We start from the raw sequence: 16,356 nt of genomic DNA on the forward strand, positions 1-16,356 counted from the left end.
CAGTCAGGAGGAAGCCACACTCTCTTATGACCTAGAATACAGGATCATGGGATATTCTGACCTGGAACCATCAAGGTAAGCCACTTTCAAATTCCTGACCCGTAGATCATTTGCACATCATACAATTACTTACCCACCTTCCAAAGCCCAGAGACCCCAGGACACCTCTCTTTAAGGGTAACAGCAGAGCCTGATTAAGTAAGTGGTGGGACAGTTAGGCAGTTCCAAGGACACCTTTTTCTTCTTTTTGTTTTTCTTTTAAACTTTTTATTTTGAATTAATTATAGACTCAATAAATTGTAATAATAGTAAAAAACAAAAAACAAAACTCCTGACCCGTAGAAAGTCTGAGATGATAAATGCTCTTGTTGTTTTACGCTGTGAAGCTTTGTGATAAAATTGCAGGCAGCAATAAATAGTACTGCTTATGTTACCATGTGACTTGCTATATATTCTAATTAATATTTTAAAATCCATCAGCCACCCCCCACTAGAATATAAGCCCCAAGAAAGAAGGTCGTGTGTGTGCGTGCATGCGTGTCTTCAGGGCCTAGAACAGTGCCGATACTGTCGAATAGCAGGCGTTTAACAAAAGTGTACAGGATGCATGTTTAGGAAAGCTGGATCTGGCTGGTGGGAGCTACGCTGATGTGGCTGGAGGAAGGATGCTGTGGGCTATCTTTATGGCAACTCCAGGGAACACCACGCACGCCGTATGCCATGTGAATAGTGAGTCCAGAGAGCACAGCTCTATGTGAAATTCATTTTGACCTTGCGCATCCTCTGAATGGGCTTGGGGAGCCCTCCACAGGGTTCCACTGGCCACAGTTTGAGAAACACTCATCCAGGAGAACAAGATCACAGGCAGTTGGGGCAAGACCCAGCCTCAGAAAAGAGATCCTGGTTCCCAGCATCTTACAGAAATAGCAAAGTCACCAGACTTCAAGAGCCCCTGAGGGCTGGACAATGAATGTTTCAGAGGCAGGTCTGAACTGACAGCCAATCACCAGAGTCCACCTCCTCCCTCCTGCCCCTGACCTAACTCAGTGCCTTTCATGAAGTTTTAGAGGCAGTAAAGCAGAGGTTGAGGAATGACTGACTGGGGAGGTTGTATAAATGTTGGGGGTAGACTAGTTTCTTGGGAAGATTGACTTGAAGAATTGAGGTCAGGAAAGAGAAGACAGACTGAGGTCAAGTCCATCTGGGACAGGAATTAATATAGTTGGGGAGGCAGGGTGCTGAGTGAGCTGAAGGGAGAAAGAAGGAAAAAAACACCTAGTGAGATAAGAGCTTCAATGCATTGAGAACATCATCTCCATTTGCAGAACTATTTTGTTCATATTAAGAGGAACGTCATATATTAATAAACAAGGTAGATGAGTTTTTGGTGGATGGGGGCTCTTCCTGCTTCAGATTCAATACACTTTGGCCCCTCTGTCCAGGGATTGTTCCGGAGATCACCTTGTTTAAATCTCCCCACACAGTCCCACAAGGTAGGTTTTCACCCTCCATTTAATATGAGGAAACTGACTTTTAGGTTAGAAAAACGGCCCAAGTAGGAAGCAGAACATGGACCCTGAGGGCTCTGTCCACCCTCGTGTTGAATTTTTTCTCTATGGGTAGGAGTGCACATATGTTGTCACCCAAGCCAGGGCACCTCCAAGAGTAAAAGGGAACATCGCTGATAACATGCCAAGGACAACGGGCGCAAACAGGGTCATCCTGGGTCCCCCAGGACCTACGGTTGCTCTGCAGGTATGTTCAGCCCTTCTCACTGTGGAAAATACCTCAGTACACACATTCTCTAAGCCCCATTCAGAATCCTAGGGCTGACTCTGCAATAGGACTCCACGGTCCTAACCAAAGCGCGGTTTAATGTGTGAATGCGGAGAGCACCACTAAAAATGAAATAGACTCTTGGGTCCTTCTCCTAATCTGTAGCAGGGGGATAGCTCAGAGTGGCCCCGAATCAAGCAGAAGGTAAGAGAAGAATTAAAGCAAGAGGGCGACACAGGCTTTTCTTGTATCCTGATTTTCACGGTGGAAATGTACATTTTGCTTCAGTTCTTGGCATTTTAAGGTCTAGAGGATAAAACAAAGCTTTTCGTCATGAGAAAGCTGCTTTTCCTCATTCCTGTTTTTTTATTTTTTGAAAGCTGGTCAATCACTAAGCTTGTTTGAGTGACGGCAAAGTCAAATTATGACTGCCTGATTTCACCCTTCACTGCACTTGTCAAAAAAATTAAATTAAAGATCATGTTTATGAATATAATGCATGAAGTGCTGCATGGCATCCTGAAAGAGAGAATGTCTCTTCTGTCCAGCCACTCACAAAACAGTTTGTCACGTAATACTTTAATATGCAGAGAAAATAAGAGGGCAGAGAGAAAATTCTGCCTCTCAGGAAATACGAAGTGCATTCCACCCATGGTTCATGTATTCAGAAAAATTTATTTTAGTAAAAACAATAATAATACTTCTAATAGCAACATTAGATCCTTCCAACTTGTATAGTGCTTCCTAGTTTCCAAAATGTTTCCACATATAATTTCGTCTGACAAAAGAGATCATTAATATTTTAAAGTGCAGCATAGGACTGCTTGATTTAGCTTTGCAAGGGCTCGGGTTCCTGAGGAATGACTGTCACATGCAGGCTTGTTGAATATTCTATGTAGAGGCAGTTGTACAGCAAGAGTCAAAGCTTTCTGTAAAAATATGATGGAAAAAATAGCATTCATTACCAAAAACCACTGAAGGCTTTGGAGATGAACGTATGGAGAAAATTACTGTTCTAAACTTGCTACTGAATTTTAGAGGCATAAAGTCTCTTTAGTTTTTAATGAAAATGTTTTTTATAAGTATAAAATAAATCTTGATATATATATATATATTTCAATTACACATAAATTTAGAAAGTTGAATATTAAACTCTCCAAAGTCTGCACCTGTCCCTTCTCCACTCCTCCAAGATAATTCCTGAGGTCATTTTGATATGTATATCTTTCTAGACTATGTATTATATATGTAGATATGTATGTACACACACACATAGTTCTGTAGATATGTATTTTATATGTATATTTGTATGCATATACTATCTACCATCTATGTATTCTTTCTCTATCTATCTATCTATCAATCGTCTTCTAATCTACTTATCGCCTTACCTATCCATCTGATTCTGGAATACATGGCGAGCTGGCGCTTTTAAAATGAACTTCTAAGAAGCCAGAAATGACAAATGATATTGAATCAAGATTTCTAAGCAAGCACTGAAATTACTGTTTGCTTTGAGGCGTCTGCCAATCTCAGATGGTCTAGACCCTAGAACCGTGGTTCTCAGATTTGAGCATGCATCTGAATACCGGGTGGGCTTTTAAAAACACAGATTCCTGGATCCTACATCAGAGTTTCTGATTCAGTAGGTCTGGGATGGGGCCCTAGAATTTGTAGTTCTAACAAGTTCCCAGGTGATGTTGGTGATAGATACAGGAATAATCATTGAGAAACTCCAGCCAGAATTTGAATTGAATGCCACACATGTGAGGTGCAGAGGGGCAGTGCTTTGGTTCTGAAAATAGTGGGGAATTTGCCTATCTCAGCTTAGCATTGGCTGGAGAAGGAAAAAAGGAAGATAAAAGTATCTGTTGAGATTTCCTAATCTTATACGTGCACTCATGTGGGCTTAAGGACAAACAGCAAACAAAACAAGAAATAAAACTTTAAGCCAAATATGTAGTTTAAGGGATTCCTAAATTGGCAGCATCCTCAAGTATTTCAGAAAACAAAATATAAATAAATAAGCTTTTAATCCAACTTCAAAAAATTCCCACAAATAAAAATCCAATGAACATGGCGATAAAGAAGGCAAAACACACAAGGAAATAACTACAAGCATGAATCTGCAGAAAAAATAAACTGCAGAATTTTGATTTATACAGAGTGGAGACATTGAAATTTCAGATACAGATTTTTTTTTAAGATATTTTATGTTAATTAAATAAAGAGTGACTAGGTATATCTGAAAAAGAACCAAATAAAACTTACAAAAATGAAAACTATAATAACTGAAATAAGAAACTCAGCAAAGAGTTAAACATCAGATTGAAGAAAGTTGAATAGAAATTAGCAAACTGAATGATAAACTTGGAAAAAGAAACCATCAAAGAGAGATAGTGGCACAGAAAAAAAAAAATGCAATGTAGGTTAAGAGTCATGAAGGACAAAGAAAGAATAGAAGGTAGTGTAGAACTAACATTGGTTGAGGTAATAGGTGAAAAACTGTCAGAACTAATGAAAGATGCCCATGTTCATGTCCAAGAAGCACAGCAAATCCTAAGGAGGATAAAGAGAAACCCACACTGAGGTATACCACAGTGAAACTGAGGAACACCGAAGATAAAGAATAGACTATCAAGACAGCTGGAAAGAAAAGACAGATAACCTAACGATATACAATAATTGGACTGAGAGATTACTTCTTAACAACTATAGGATCGATAGGACTGTGGGAAAATATCTTTAAAATGTTGCAAGAGAATAACCATCAACCTTGAATTTTTACTCAGCAAAACCACCTTAAAAAAAAAAAAAGGAAAATAACATCTTTTCAGACAAAGCCTGAGAGACTTCCTAATGGAAATTCTAGAGGATCTACTTGTGAAGGATAGAGGAAAGAGATTGAGAAAAGCACGTTTTATGAAAGGTGCTAAGATTCTGTAATCATATTCTTTCAATTAAATATTTTGCAAGAAATAAAACTGGTTTAAATTATTGGGAGCTGCAATTGGTGGAATGGGTATTAATCAGGCTTTTTTCAAACAATTATGCCTATGATGTGGTGGTTTATGGATAGCATTACCATTTCTATCACATGCCAGACAGTTAGTGGTCTGAAATTGCTAATCATTTCATTATTGGCATTGCATTGCAGTGGGTCAAATCAAAGTATACTGTGGTCCATGAAATTTCAATGAAAATAATGAAAATAGAACTCTATTTCCAAAAGTCCACAGTATAAAAAATGCAAATAATCTTAGAAACTGTTTGATTTTTAAAATTTGATGTTCAATACTTTAGTTACATATTTAAATATTTAAAGCTAAATATTTAAAGTTAAATACTTAAACATTTATAATATTTGCTTTCACTCAAAGCTGTAATGATGGCAACATTTCCTCCTTCAACAAAACGAGTTCTAATTTCCAGAAGAGAGAAAGGGAAAAAGATTAGAGAAGCTGTGTTGTTTCCAGAAAAAAATTATTAAAAATTATTATTAAAACATTAATAAACTGCATAGACTTGGGCAAGTTAAAGAACTGTTTGCAGCTTATTTTAAAAACGGCTCTGTAGAATGAGAAAATTTGACCATATGCTCTCAAGATTCTTCTTCTGGATCAAAATACAGCTATTATGGTTATATATGCTGCAAAATCCAAGTGAATTTGTGTTCCAACTCCACTCTCCATGACACTGTCTGAGAATGTATATTACAGGGTAAGCTGAGGTGATCAGTAGTACCTGTAAGTGTTGGAAGCAGGGCAGGGAACCCAAAGGTAGGAGAGAAGTGAGATGGGGCCAAGTGATGGGGATTTAGGCTGAGTGATCTCTACATAAAAATACCAGAAGTTTCTCTTACTAAAACATATTAGAGAGATGACCAAGTTGGAAAAGGACGGATAACTCTAAAGTAGGAAGACTGCAGAGAAGGGTCATGACCCACATTCCCCTTCTATCCAGTGATACACTAATCCATTTGCATATCCAGTAGGAAAGAATGATTGGAACTCTTTGAATCATAAGAGGAAGTGAGACATACGCAACAATACAACACCTGAATACAGGACATAGTTTATTTTGTCAAAATACTGATAAATAACGAGTCCTCTATCATGCCGTCATCTACCACTGGCATGTCAGATTCTGCTCCCTTTCTCACTCCTTTCCCAGCAGCTTTTACTTTCTTATCTTGGAAGCATCTTAGGAACAAAGACGCAATCCCCACGTTTCTGTAGCGTGACTAACATTTACATTTCACCATGATGCCACAGACCAAATGCCCCTGGTAACAAATGAGGGCACTTTTGTGACTCAGAGCAGATTCTGGGATGACATATTTGGGTGAGGTGAAGACATAGTATTTAGTCATATTAGGATTATGAGATGGTTTTCCTAAACAAAGCAAATTATTTAGGAAATAATGAAGTTTTCACACATTTGAAGGAATAACTCAGAAGAATTCCCTTGTTAATTAAGCGACAGAACTGCTGCACTGTATGTGCGCCACCTCCCATGTGACACTTGGAAATGACAGCAGCCTCAGGCTCTGGAAAACAACCTTTGATTGGGTCACACATGTGATGGGAACCACTCAGTGAGGTGGAGCCTCTCCAGGGAAAGGGCAATTGTTGTTTTGCCCCTAATCCATTTCCCAATCATGGTCTTAAGAGACTGTCCAGGAAATGATCTAATTCTAGTAGGAGGTGGAACCCTGACTAGTCTCCCAATCAGATCCTAACAAACCCCCTCCGGCCAATGAGAGAGCTGCTGCCCTTCTCCATGGTTCTAAGTGTTCTCTGAATGATTCTAAACTTTCCAGCACATTTCAGTGACTTAGGACAATGTGTACCCTATCATGGTCCTGAGTATGATAGCAATTATAATGGAATAGCCATCACTAATGGAAAGCAGACCCGTGCCAGGCACTTTACATAGACTATTTCTACTGTTTATCCCTTGCACCTCACCCAGAGGGCAGAGGACATTTACTGCCACGCCTGTCTCCACACCCCCTCACCTAGGGCGAGCCTGGGAGAAGAAACAGCCCCGTGGTGTGTCTCTCTCAGATCCACCTGCCTGCAGAGAAGACATGTCCTAGCTTATTCTCACCAGGGCAGCCTCTATCCAGGCAGTCGAGGATACCAAGGACAGTGGTACTTGCTTTTAAGGGGGCAGAGTCTTTCATATTCAGGAGTGAAACCCAGCATTAGGGAGCCCATCTGGGGGCAGCGTAACCAGAGCTCTGGTTTAACCTCATTAGTAACGAAGCTAATATTTTTGACTTCAACTTTCTTACAGCTTTGCCTCCTCAATTGGTTCTGAGCCCGGATGAGGGAGAAGAGCGTGTCATGACTTATTTAGAACCCGTCACGCACACAGAGGCTGTGCAGTCATGGAGGTGAGGTGCTCAAGGTCTCCTTTCAAGAGACAACCTGATGCCGGGAGTCAAGTTGGCTGACAGCAAGCAGCGGCCACACTTTGGGGATTCAAGGCAGTATTATGTTCCTGTCACTTTCTCCCCAAGCCACTTGCAGCCAGAGAGCCCTCAGGGGGGAGGGGACCCTGCAGCCCAGACATTCCTGCCCAGTGCAAAAGCCCTTTTATCCAGTCCTTACCTGGGCTTCCCCAGACTCAGACTAATTTGCAGACGGAGGCTCTTCCAGCGCATCTGCCTTCCTTCCTTCTCTCCTTCACCTACTGCTCCCGTGTCTGCTCCTCCCCTTTCACCCAGTACTTTCTTGCCCTTCTACTTCATCTTGGCATCTTCTTTCCCAAAGACCCAGGCAGACACCATCAGGATTATTGTACTCGCCATCTCACAGTGGATGAAGCATGGCTCCAGGCAAGAAAGTAGAGGCATAAATATGTTCCACTGTTAGAAGTTCATGCATACCATTAGGTTAGAGGCTCACTTTACAAAATACCTAAAGATACCATTTTAAATGAAAAACTTGCATATCTTATAAGTGTACTCGTGTTGTAAGTAAGAGAGAGGGCGTGTCGTTTCTTCATAAAACTGAGCCCAGTTGGGCATGCCCATTCAATGCATAAATGCAAACATACATTGGCTTCTAGAAAGGAGCACTAAAGACAGGAAGCATTTCCATCTCCCACTCCTGAGGCTTGCTTCTGGACTCAGAATGTGTTCATGAGAAAAACAAATGATCCAATAAGACAATAGCTACCATGCAACTCGTCACACACAGATCTGGACCTTCACCCTTGCCTGATTTCAGAGCACCTAACTGGTAAGCACTACCCACAACTTCACACTTTGTAGGAACGAAAGATACGTCACACTGAGAAAACGATTTTTTTACATTTGGTTTTTCCCTTAACAAACTAAACCTGAATCTACTATTTCATTCTCATATTCAGGGGAGAGTAAACGTACTAAGAAAGGAGAAAGACGTGCCCGGGGATGCTTGAACCCTTAGAAATATCTGAATATGAGAGCATCCACAAAATTGAAAAGTTAAACAGAAGTTTCTTTTCATGGAAGCTTTTTTTTAAGAAAGGAAGAGCTGGACTTACCCTTGCTAGCGTCCTTGGAACCTTCTGGCTTCTTTGCTTTGCTCTTCTTGTGGGGTGGAGAGCGGTCTTTTGGCTCTAACCCCTCTGGAAGCACAAAGATTTACTACGTTTTTATTTAAATATTTACCGGTAGGGGTTCAAAATTATGCTGATGTTTAATAATACATATATTTTTTTACTAAACCCACACATACAGTGAAGCTTAAATGCAGGTTTATCTGTCTTATGGCCGAGCTAAACTTTGGCAAAGACCTGTGCTTCTCCAATGAACATGGACTTATACTTAGAGCTTAAGCATAAACACTTTTTTTATTGCCATTATTAATGAGTCACACAAATGTGAAATCTTAAGTGCTTTTTTTAAAATTAAAACATTTTCCACACAGCAACCCCAAATTATTATTACGTTTTTCTCCAGGAGAGTTTGATTTAAAACTTCATGGCTTGATTGACAGTTGCCATTGTGTAATTTCATTTTAGCCCTCAAAGTAGGGCTAGACGAGCTGTAAAGTCATCTCATTTTGGGGGGTTACAGTGGGGCTTGAAATTATCTCCTTCTATCGAACAGATTTCTTTAGTAATCCAGAGTCTAAAAAACTTCTATATGTCCCTGATTAAATTATTATCCTTCCCACTCTTCTCAATGGTCCCCCAACCAAGTCTATCCAAGAAGGCTAGTAATATAAATTCTGAAGACACTTTTTAGGAAAACTATCATTGAATTCATCCCGTTTGGGTTAGGCATTAATTTATATCTCCAGTCCTGGTCTTTCCACTTCTCAAAGCTTATGCCTTCAATGGCCCATGTGGCATCTTACTTTGCATTTGGACTGGATGTCTTCTGTTTGCCCTTTCAGATCCACTTTCCACCCTTCACCCCCCATCCCCAGCCCCCTGTGCTCTGGGAGACTGTTCTCTATGGACCGCACCAATGAACTCCTCAGCTCACTGGCTTCCTGTTAGATCCAGCCAATGGGGAGCCCAGGGCATTTATTTCCTAGGCTACCAGTAGTCTTCAAGGGCTGACTGTCTCCCTCAATCTAAGGTCACAGCTCCTGTCAGCTGACCTTCTCCTCACAGCCCTCTCTGTCTTCTGGGCCCTGTAACAACCACCTCCCCGTTGTCCTTTCAGGGCTGGGATTTACCTGAACCCCACTTTTCTCTAACGATTCCCCTTTACTCAGCTCCCATCAGGCATTTCAAACTTATGTAAATAATCCCATTAGGCATTTCAAACAACACAGCCAGAACGATGCTCTTGATGTCTGCAAGCCTGTTCTCTCTATAGTATTCCACATCTCAAGGGATGGTATGACTTATCTACCCAGGAATTCAAACCAAAAACCGAGATATCCTTCATATTTCTCTTCAATTACTTTTCCTATAAAGCAATCCCACCATAATAAGTCCTATTAGCTCTGCACCAAAATAGATCCCATATTCCTCTACTGTGCTCATTCTTTGCAATCAGCGTCCTAGTCTAAACCAGCAGCATCTCTTACCTGGGTTACTACAACAACCTGAATTCTAACTTCTAGCTTTCTAATCTCCCTACAATCTATTCTCCATGTAGCAGCCAGAGTTATCTTTTAAACATAAACCATATCACATTGCTTGCTGGCTTGTTTAAAAACCATTGCTCTTAGAATAAGATCCAAATCCAATTCCATGGTCCAGGACAACGTGTCACTTGGGCTCCACCTACCACACTAGCCTCATCTCCCACTTGCTCTCTGGCTTCAGATTTATTAACTCCCTTCAATCATTTCTTCAATCAGTTCTAGGCTGGTTCCTGCCTCAGGAACTTTACACCTGCTGCTCTGCCTTTCCCCTGACACGTATATTCATTCATATATCTACCTCCTTCCCATCTTTTAATCTCAGATTAAATTCAGCTCCCAAGAAAGGCCTTCCCTGACTACTTAATGTGACGGGTCCTTGCAAGGAAAATCTCTCGCAAACACATCATCTGGTGTATCTGAAATTATCTTGTCCCCTTGTTTATTTCTTTAATGTATGTCTCCCTTCTCAAACACCCCCTACTCTGAGAATATAAGTTCCATGAGAAAGGGCATTTGTCTTCCGTAATCTCTCTTGTGTCACTGGTGTCTGGCAGTGCCTTGAGAATTTCATTTCAAATTCTGTTTTATATCCCCTTCACCCAGGCCTTTCTTTAAGGCCAAGATATAATGGGGCTTGTGCGTAATTCTCACCCTTTTAGCAGCTGTTACCTACTTCAGGATTCTGTAACTACACTACAGAGTTATGGCGACTCATTTTTCTTTTCCCATTTATTATAAAAAGAACAGAACAAAACAAATGCGTTTGATAGATGTGCTGTTAAAAACTGTGGCATTATGGACTACAAAGGTTTTTGGGCACTAGCGTTAGGCTTTCTGTGGTTGCAAGGCAGTCACATCCCAGGTCATTACCACGACCAGGGTGAAAAATGTTGCCAGCGACTACATTAGCAACTCCCTCAGCTTTCTGTCACCAGGTGCGAGATGGATACTGACCCTTCGGAATAGGTTCAGCAAAAACAGAAATGAGATGCTTGGAACAGCTCACTGAGCACAGATGCTGGGTTCAAAGGGATTCATAAAATGAGCAGAGTAACACTTGCAATATCTCTGGGAGAAGACGCTAACCCTTCCATCCCCTGAAATGCATCATCTGCAACTGGGACCAAGAGGAGAGTTTCCATTGCTGGGAGTTCAACTCCAAACCAGCATTTCCTGAAAGTGAGTTTTTGAGAACTAAATTCTGAATTCTTGATTTCCCACCTGAATGGGAATTCTTGGGGAATGGGTGAGGTTTAAAAAGACATCTATTTGCCCACATTTTGAGCTATTTACATGCCCCAAAAGTACAAGTGCTTCCTTTCTGAAGAAGTCGTAGGGCACTCCTGGGGTGGTCAGTGGGCACGGATACATGTTAATTATGAGCAGTCGTCTATGACATAGTATAGTATCATTTCATAACACCCATGGAGACACTTAAATGAAAGTCACTGCTACATATGGCCTCTGGGCCCATGTTTCTACTCTCCCTCTTGGCCTGGGGGAAGCTAGAGGAACATTCCTCAATAGCACCCCATGCTTCTCCTTGACATTGTATCATACTGTCTCTGTTGCCTCTATTTCTGGCAGAGGCTGGAACGCTGGGGTGTTGTTATGCGCATGTCTTTGCTCCCTGAGGAGCTCAACAGTGCTCCGGGCTCCTAGGTGGCTGACCTGCCCTAGGTGGCTGCTGATTTTCTGCCCCTGGGGCTCAGGTTGGGGTCCATTTCAAGAGTGCATGGTCTTGGAAATGAAAGGACATAGGGAAACATTTTCTATGCTCGGCTTAAGTAATTAAAGGACTTAAAAAGGATCCTAGGCATTTAAGTCAGGCGGCTTCCACCACCTCCCATGGGGGCAGAGCCTCTCCTTAGGATGACCTTATCTGATACCATTTGATATGCTTTTGCTTCTCCTTACTACTAGAGCCTAGAGACAGGAGCACAAGGGTTAAGAATGTGAGCTTTCGGGTTAGATCTAGATACTGGGATTCTGTCTCTACTATATAACCAAGGAACTAATCCCCCCTAAGCCTTGGATCATAACAGTCCCCGTCTCTTAGAGCTGGTGCGTATCTTATGTGAGTTCATGTATGTGATCGGCATACATGGTCTCTTATGTGAGTTCATGTATGTGATCGGCCGAGTGATTGGCACAAGGTACACCCTCAAAACCTGGCTCGGCAGAGGTGTGCCGGGGCTGATGGGAGCCAGCCTGCCCCAGCTGGTTGGATCTCTCTCTCCTCCACTCCTACATTCATTGGACTCATGCTTGGCAGCTTGAACAATACCACGGTAGGCATATTTATACCAAGGAATCTGAAAACTCTTCAAATTGGGGCTCCCCCCCACCCAGAGAGTACGTTTCCCAGCACCTCACTGGTTTTTGATATCCAAATTATAATCCACTATCATTCACTAGCATATGCTGGCTGGCTGATTCACCCAAGCAGCCCTTCGCTAGCATCAACGGTATTCTTACAAATTCTTCCAGCGTTTCTACTTGTATGAGAAGAAGAGGTGATGCAGGGCAGAGGGAAGGCCAGCAGTTCATGGTCTTCGGAGGCTCAGTCAGACCCTTCTCAGAGACCAGCACACCTGAGCGTGAGACTGAACGGACAGCCTGCTCGCCAATATTCAGCAAGGCCAGCTGGGCCTCCATGGACCTATTCTGCACACAGTCCCCCATGATTCCAGCACTCAGATATTGGGAATGGAGAGCAGCTTCCCAAGCCCATTCTGCCTGAGTGACTTAGCATCCTTGGGCCATTCAGTGTGACACGAACAGCTGAATCCAGCTGCTGGAGACAAAACCCCCAGGACACTTGGTGGGACTAAAATCAGAAATAATGACCCACTTAAGGCCCCCAAACCTCAAATGCTGACTCCAACCTTGTGGGCTCTGCATTAGCATTAATAATGATTTCCTTGAACTCACTCAGCGGTTCGGATAGCTAGCTGCATCTCATTAAGAAGTCAACCCCCCTTTGCCTAGAAATGTGTACTTATGTCACTTCAGGCAAAGATCCTTAGCAAGATAAGCTCCTTAAACTGTCTGGCTGAAAGGGCAGTGCTCCCCATGACTGAAGGATATTCCAGGGATACCTCACATGAGCAGGATACATTCATACACATGAAATGCAAGCATCAATATTAAATGCATGGAATCTAAGATAGGGTGACCGCTTAATGTCTTTTTTCAACCTATGGTTCTTTTAAATAATAAGATATCCTACCTAAGTACAGGAATGGATATTTTAATTGAAAGTTTGCCTTGGGCTTTATGTGTTACAAAAGGCAAGCGGAGCCCTTGTTTTATGTTGAATTTTCTCAGAAAAAGACACTGAGAGAAAGGTTTGAGTGCAAGTACTTAATTTGAGAGATTACCCCAGGAAGCACCAGAGGGGAGTAGGGAAGTAAGACTGGAAAGGGAGGACAACCAGTTAGTGTGTTAATGAGAAAGTTCTGCTGTGGACAGTCAGGGCTCAATACTGCTGGGAGCCTCTGGGCGATGGTATAGAATCCCGCCGTCCAATACTACATTTTGCCAATGATACTTGAAATGTGAAGAGTCTGATTTGGAATGTGAGTGTGAAATCCACACAAATTTCAAAAACTTAGTATGGAAAAATAAAGAATGTAAAATATCTGACTAATATAATTTTTATATTGATTATATGTTGAAATGATAATATTTTTGATATATTCTATTACATGAAATACTAAGTTAATTTCACTTGTTTTCTTTTTACCTTTTTCAATGTGACTACTAGAAAATATGAAATCATATATCAGGCTCACAGTTGAGGCTGCCGTTGTATTTCTACTGGGCAGCACCGGTCTAGCACATGCCTCAGATGTGTCCTGCAAGAGGTTGGTTGGATCAACCAACTGTCGGCCAACCTTGGCTGAGGTCTGCTCCAGAGAAATTAACTCCCCGGTACTTTGAGTTTTCTTTCATGAACAGAGACAAGCACTCAGCTGAAAGTCACAAGAACTTTCCTTAGAAAGCTGTTGGTATTATACAACAACAGTGAGAGCCAAGGGGATACAGGTAGGGAACCCAGAGCTGCTGTATAGTTCCTATTCTACCTCTTGCATTCCTGCTCCTGACTTTGAGATCCTCCGTCTGCTTCTCATGCCCTCTGAGTCCATGGTCCTGGGGAGACCACAGGAACAAGAGTGGGTAGAAGCTACAGTCACTGTTCCAGTGAACTGTTATGAAGGAAAGGAACTGATGCTACTCCTTCATGAGGACAGTGGGAGGTCAGGTGAGGGAGAGATGTAACTTCACAAGGAAAAGGACGATCTTAACCAAACCTTGCCCAACGAGACTGTCTGCCTCACAGTTTAAAGAGCTCCCTGTTCGTGGAGTTGCTCAGACCCAGGTTGTCAGTGATTTGTAAGGAGTTCTGGCAGCAACAGGATGTCACACAAAATTAGGGCCTCTAAGAGATCTATTTCAGTTTTGAAAACTGGCTCCATTTCATGTCTAGAGCAGTGTGATTGCCAAAATGAGAAACATGGGGCTCTCATCCCAGAGAGTTAAGCCCTATGCCTTCTAATATCTGTCCGATATACTGAGTGAGAAAAGCAATCATCCACTGAGCGTTTACTATGGTCCAAGGAACATTTCGGGTATGATATCTCATTTAGTCCCCCAAACAAGAATGTACGGTAAGAGTTATTGCCCCCCAAAGTGTAAACTGAGGCTTATACAGAAAACTCTAATTCATTCAGTGGAAGAGCTAGGATTGAATCCAGGCCTATTGCTTCATGCATTCACTACCAAGTTCATATTGATCGCAGGCCAGAGCCAATGCTGTTAACCACTAGATTTCTCTCACCAAACACTGGTTGTTTTTGAGGAGTAGGCATGTATCTCACTTTCTGATAATGAGAGCAATACATCATATGTAGAGAATGCATTTTCCAAAGATGGTCTCAGCCATTTTTCAGGTCCTACCTGCTGTGTAGAACCTCACTGCTCCCCATCAGGAAACTGAGTCTATTCTCTCCTCCTCTGAGCCTGGGTGGGCTTGTGAATAACCACTCCAAAGAAAAGAGTTTGGTGGAAGTAATTATATGGGATTCTTGAGGATGAGTCTTAAAAGGGATATGTGTCTGGCTTGCTCACTCTCTCTAGAAAAAATCAAAAGGAAGCTGGCTGCTGGGAGGAAGCCCAGGTCACAGGAGGAGGCCATGCACAGGTGCTTCAGAAAACTGCCCCAATTTAGGTCTCAGCTAACAGCCCTGTCAATCACCAGCCAGATATATGAGTGAACAAATCTTCAGATGATTCTAACCCCCAGCTGCTAAGTCTTCCTGTTGAGGCCTCAGATTTTGTGGAGTAGTATTATCAAATCACCCCTGCTGTGTTTGGTCTGAATTCCTGACCCATAGAATAGTTCAGCATGTAAGTGGGTGTTTTAGACACTAAGTTTTGGGGGTGATTTGTTACACACCTCTATTAACTACAACATCATGTTCCATTTTTACCTTAGCTATCAGGAAGCTCAAATTCAAGTTTAATGTTTAAATACCATAACTGCATTAGCTGTTATTTTATAATAACATTTCCTTAGTTTATAACCTTGAGTGTACATTTCTATTTTATTAACCTTATTTTGTCTTTCTTTGGAAAATATGAGGTATACATGAACAACAAAATGATCCTTGCCTATCCTGTAAGAATAAAATTATAAATTTAATACCTGAATCTTCTTTCATGTCAATGTCTTCTTCTTCATTATTATCATCTATTAAAAAATAAAACAAAGAAAAACTCATATGAAAGCTAGAAACACCAGAATTCTCCAATTTGACTAATAAAAAATTGAAGAAAACAGTAGAAAAGAGTGTTAAATTATGCCTTTCTACTGTCTTATATTATCATGCTAAATTAAGAAGAAAGTGTACACATTAGAGCACAATTTAACACCTAGGGTTTACATTTCCTTTAAAAGTTATTACATATTTATAATAAACTATATATGAAATAATTTGTTTTATTTATCAGAGTGATATATGGTCACTTCGGTCATTTTAATTCCTAAAAATATTAAAATCACAGATTTTAAATGCCACATTTTCTGCATTTATTAAAGGTATGTATGCTCACCTCAAGTTTCTGAGAAAATGCAGGCATCACTATTTGGTTGTAGGCTGACAGAATGTCCAACCCCTGCATTGCACCAGAAAAAGTGCTTGTTTGCTACACATGCCAATCCACACCTTTAACCATGTGCTTTCACATGCTCCCACCAGTTGCTCCATCCCCATTTAACTCCCCTCATATCATCTCCTATTGTAGGTCCCTTTAACTGGACACAGATGTGTACTTCCTCTGCCTGTTGAATGGTGTGTTTGCTTTTTGAACTAATATGTGTTATCATCTCTTCTCCTTAAGTGTTCCTCACATCTAGGAGATGCCAAATCCTGTCCTATTTCCACGTTTCTTCTTCTCTGCTCACATTATTACAATC

At 41.4% G+C, this 16,356-nt stretch overlaps 1 protein-coding gene across 2 annotated transcripts in view; it reads right to left on the minus strand.

Annotated features, from left to right (window-relative positions):
- Window positions 1–16,356, minus strand: part of MACROD2 (mono-ADP ribosylhydrolase 2) — a 2,000,643-nt gene that overhangs the window by 161,663 nt on the left and 1,822,624 nt on the right. For both annotated transcript variants that reach the window (XM_073792642.1, XM_033840110.2), the window contains exons 10-11: window positions 15,586–15,630; window positions 8,314–8,397 (exon numbers count right to left, since the gene is read on the minus strand). In XM_073792642.1, coding sequence (XP_073648743.1) covers window positions 8,314–8,397; window positions 15,586–15,630 — 129 coding nt within the window. The remainder of the gene's footprint in view (window positions 1–8,313; window positions 8,398–15,585; window positions 15,631–16,356) is intronic.

The sequence above is a fragment of the Tursiops truncatus genome, chromosome 15, assembly GCF_011762595.2.
Source record: "Tursiops truncatus isolate mTurTru1 chromosome 15, mTurTru1.mat.Y, whole genome shotgun sequence".
NCBI classification, from domain to species: Eukaryota; Metazoa; Chordata; class Mammalia; order Artiodactyla; family Delphinidae; genus Tursiops; species Tursiops truncatus.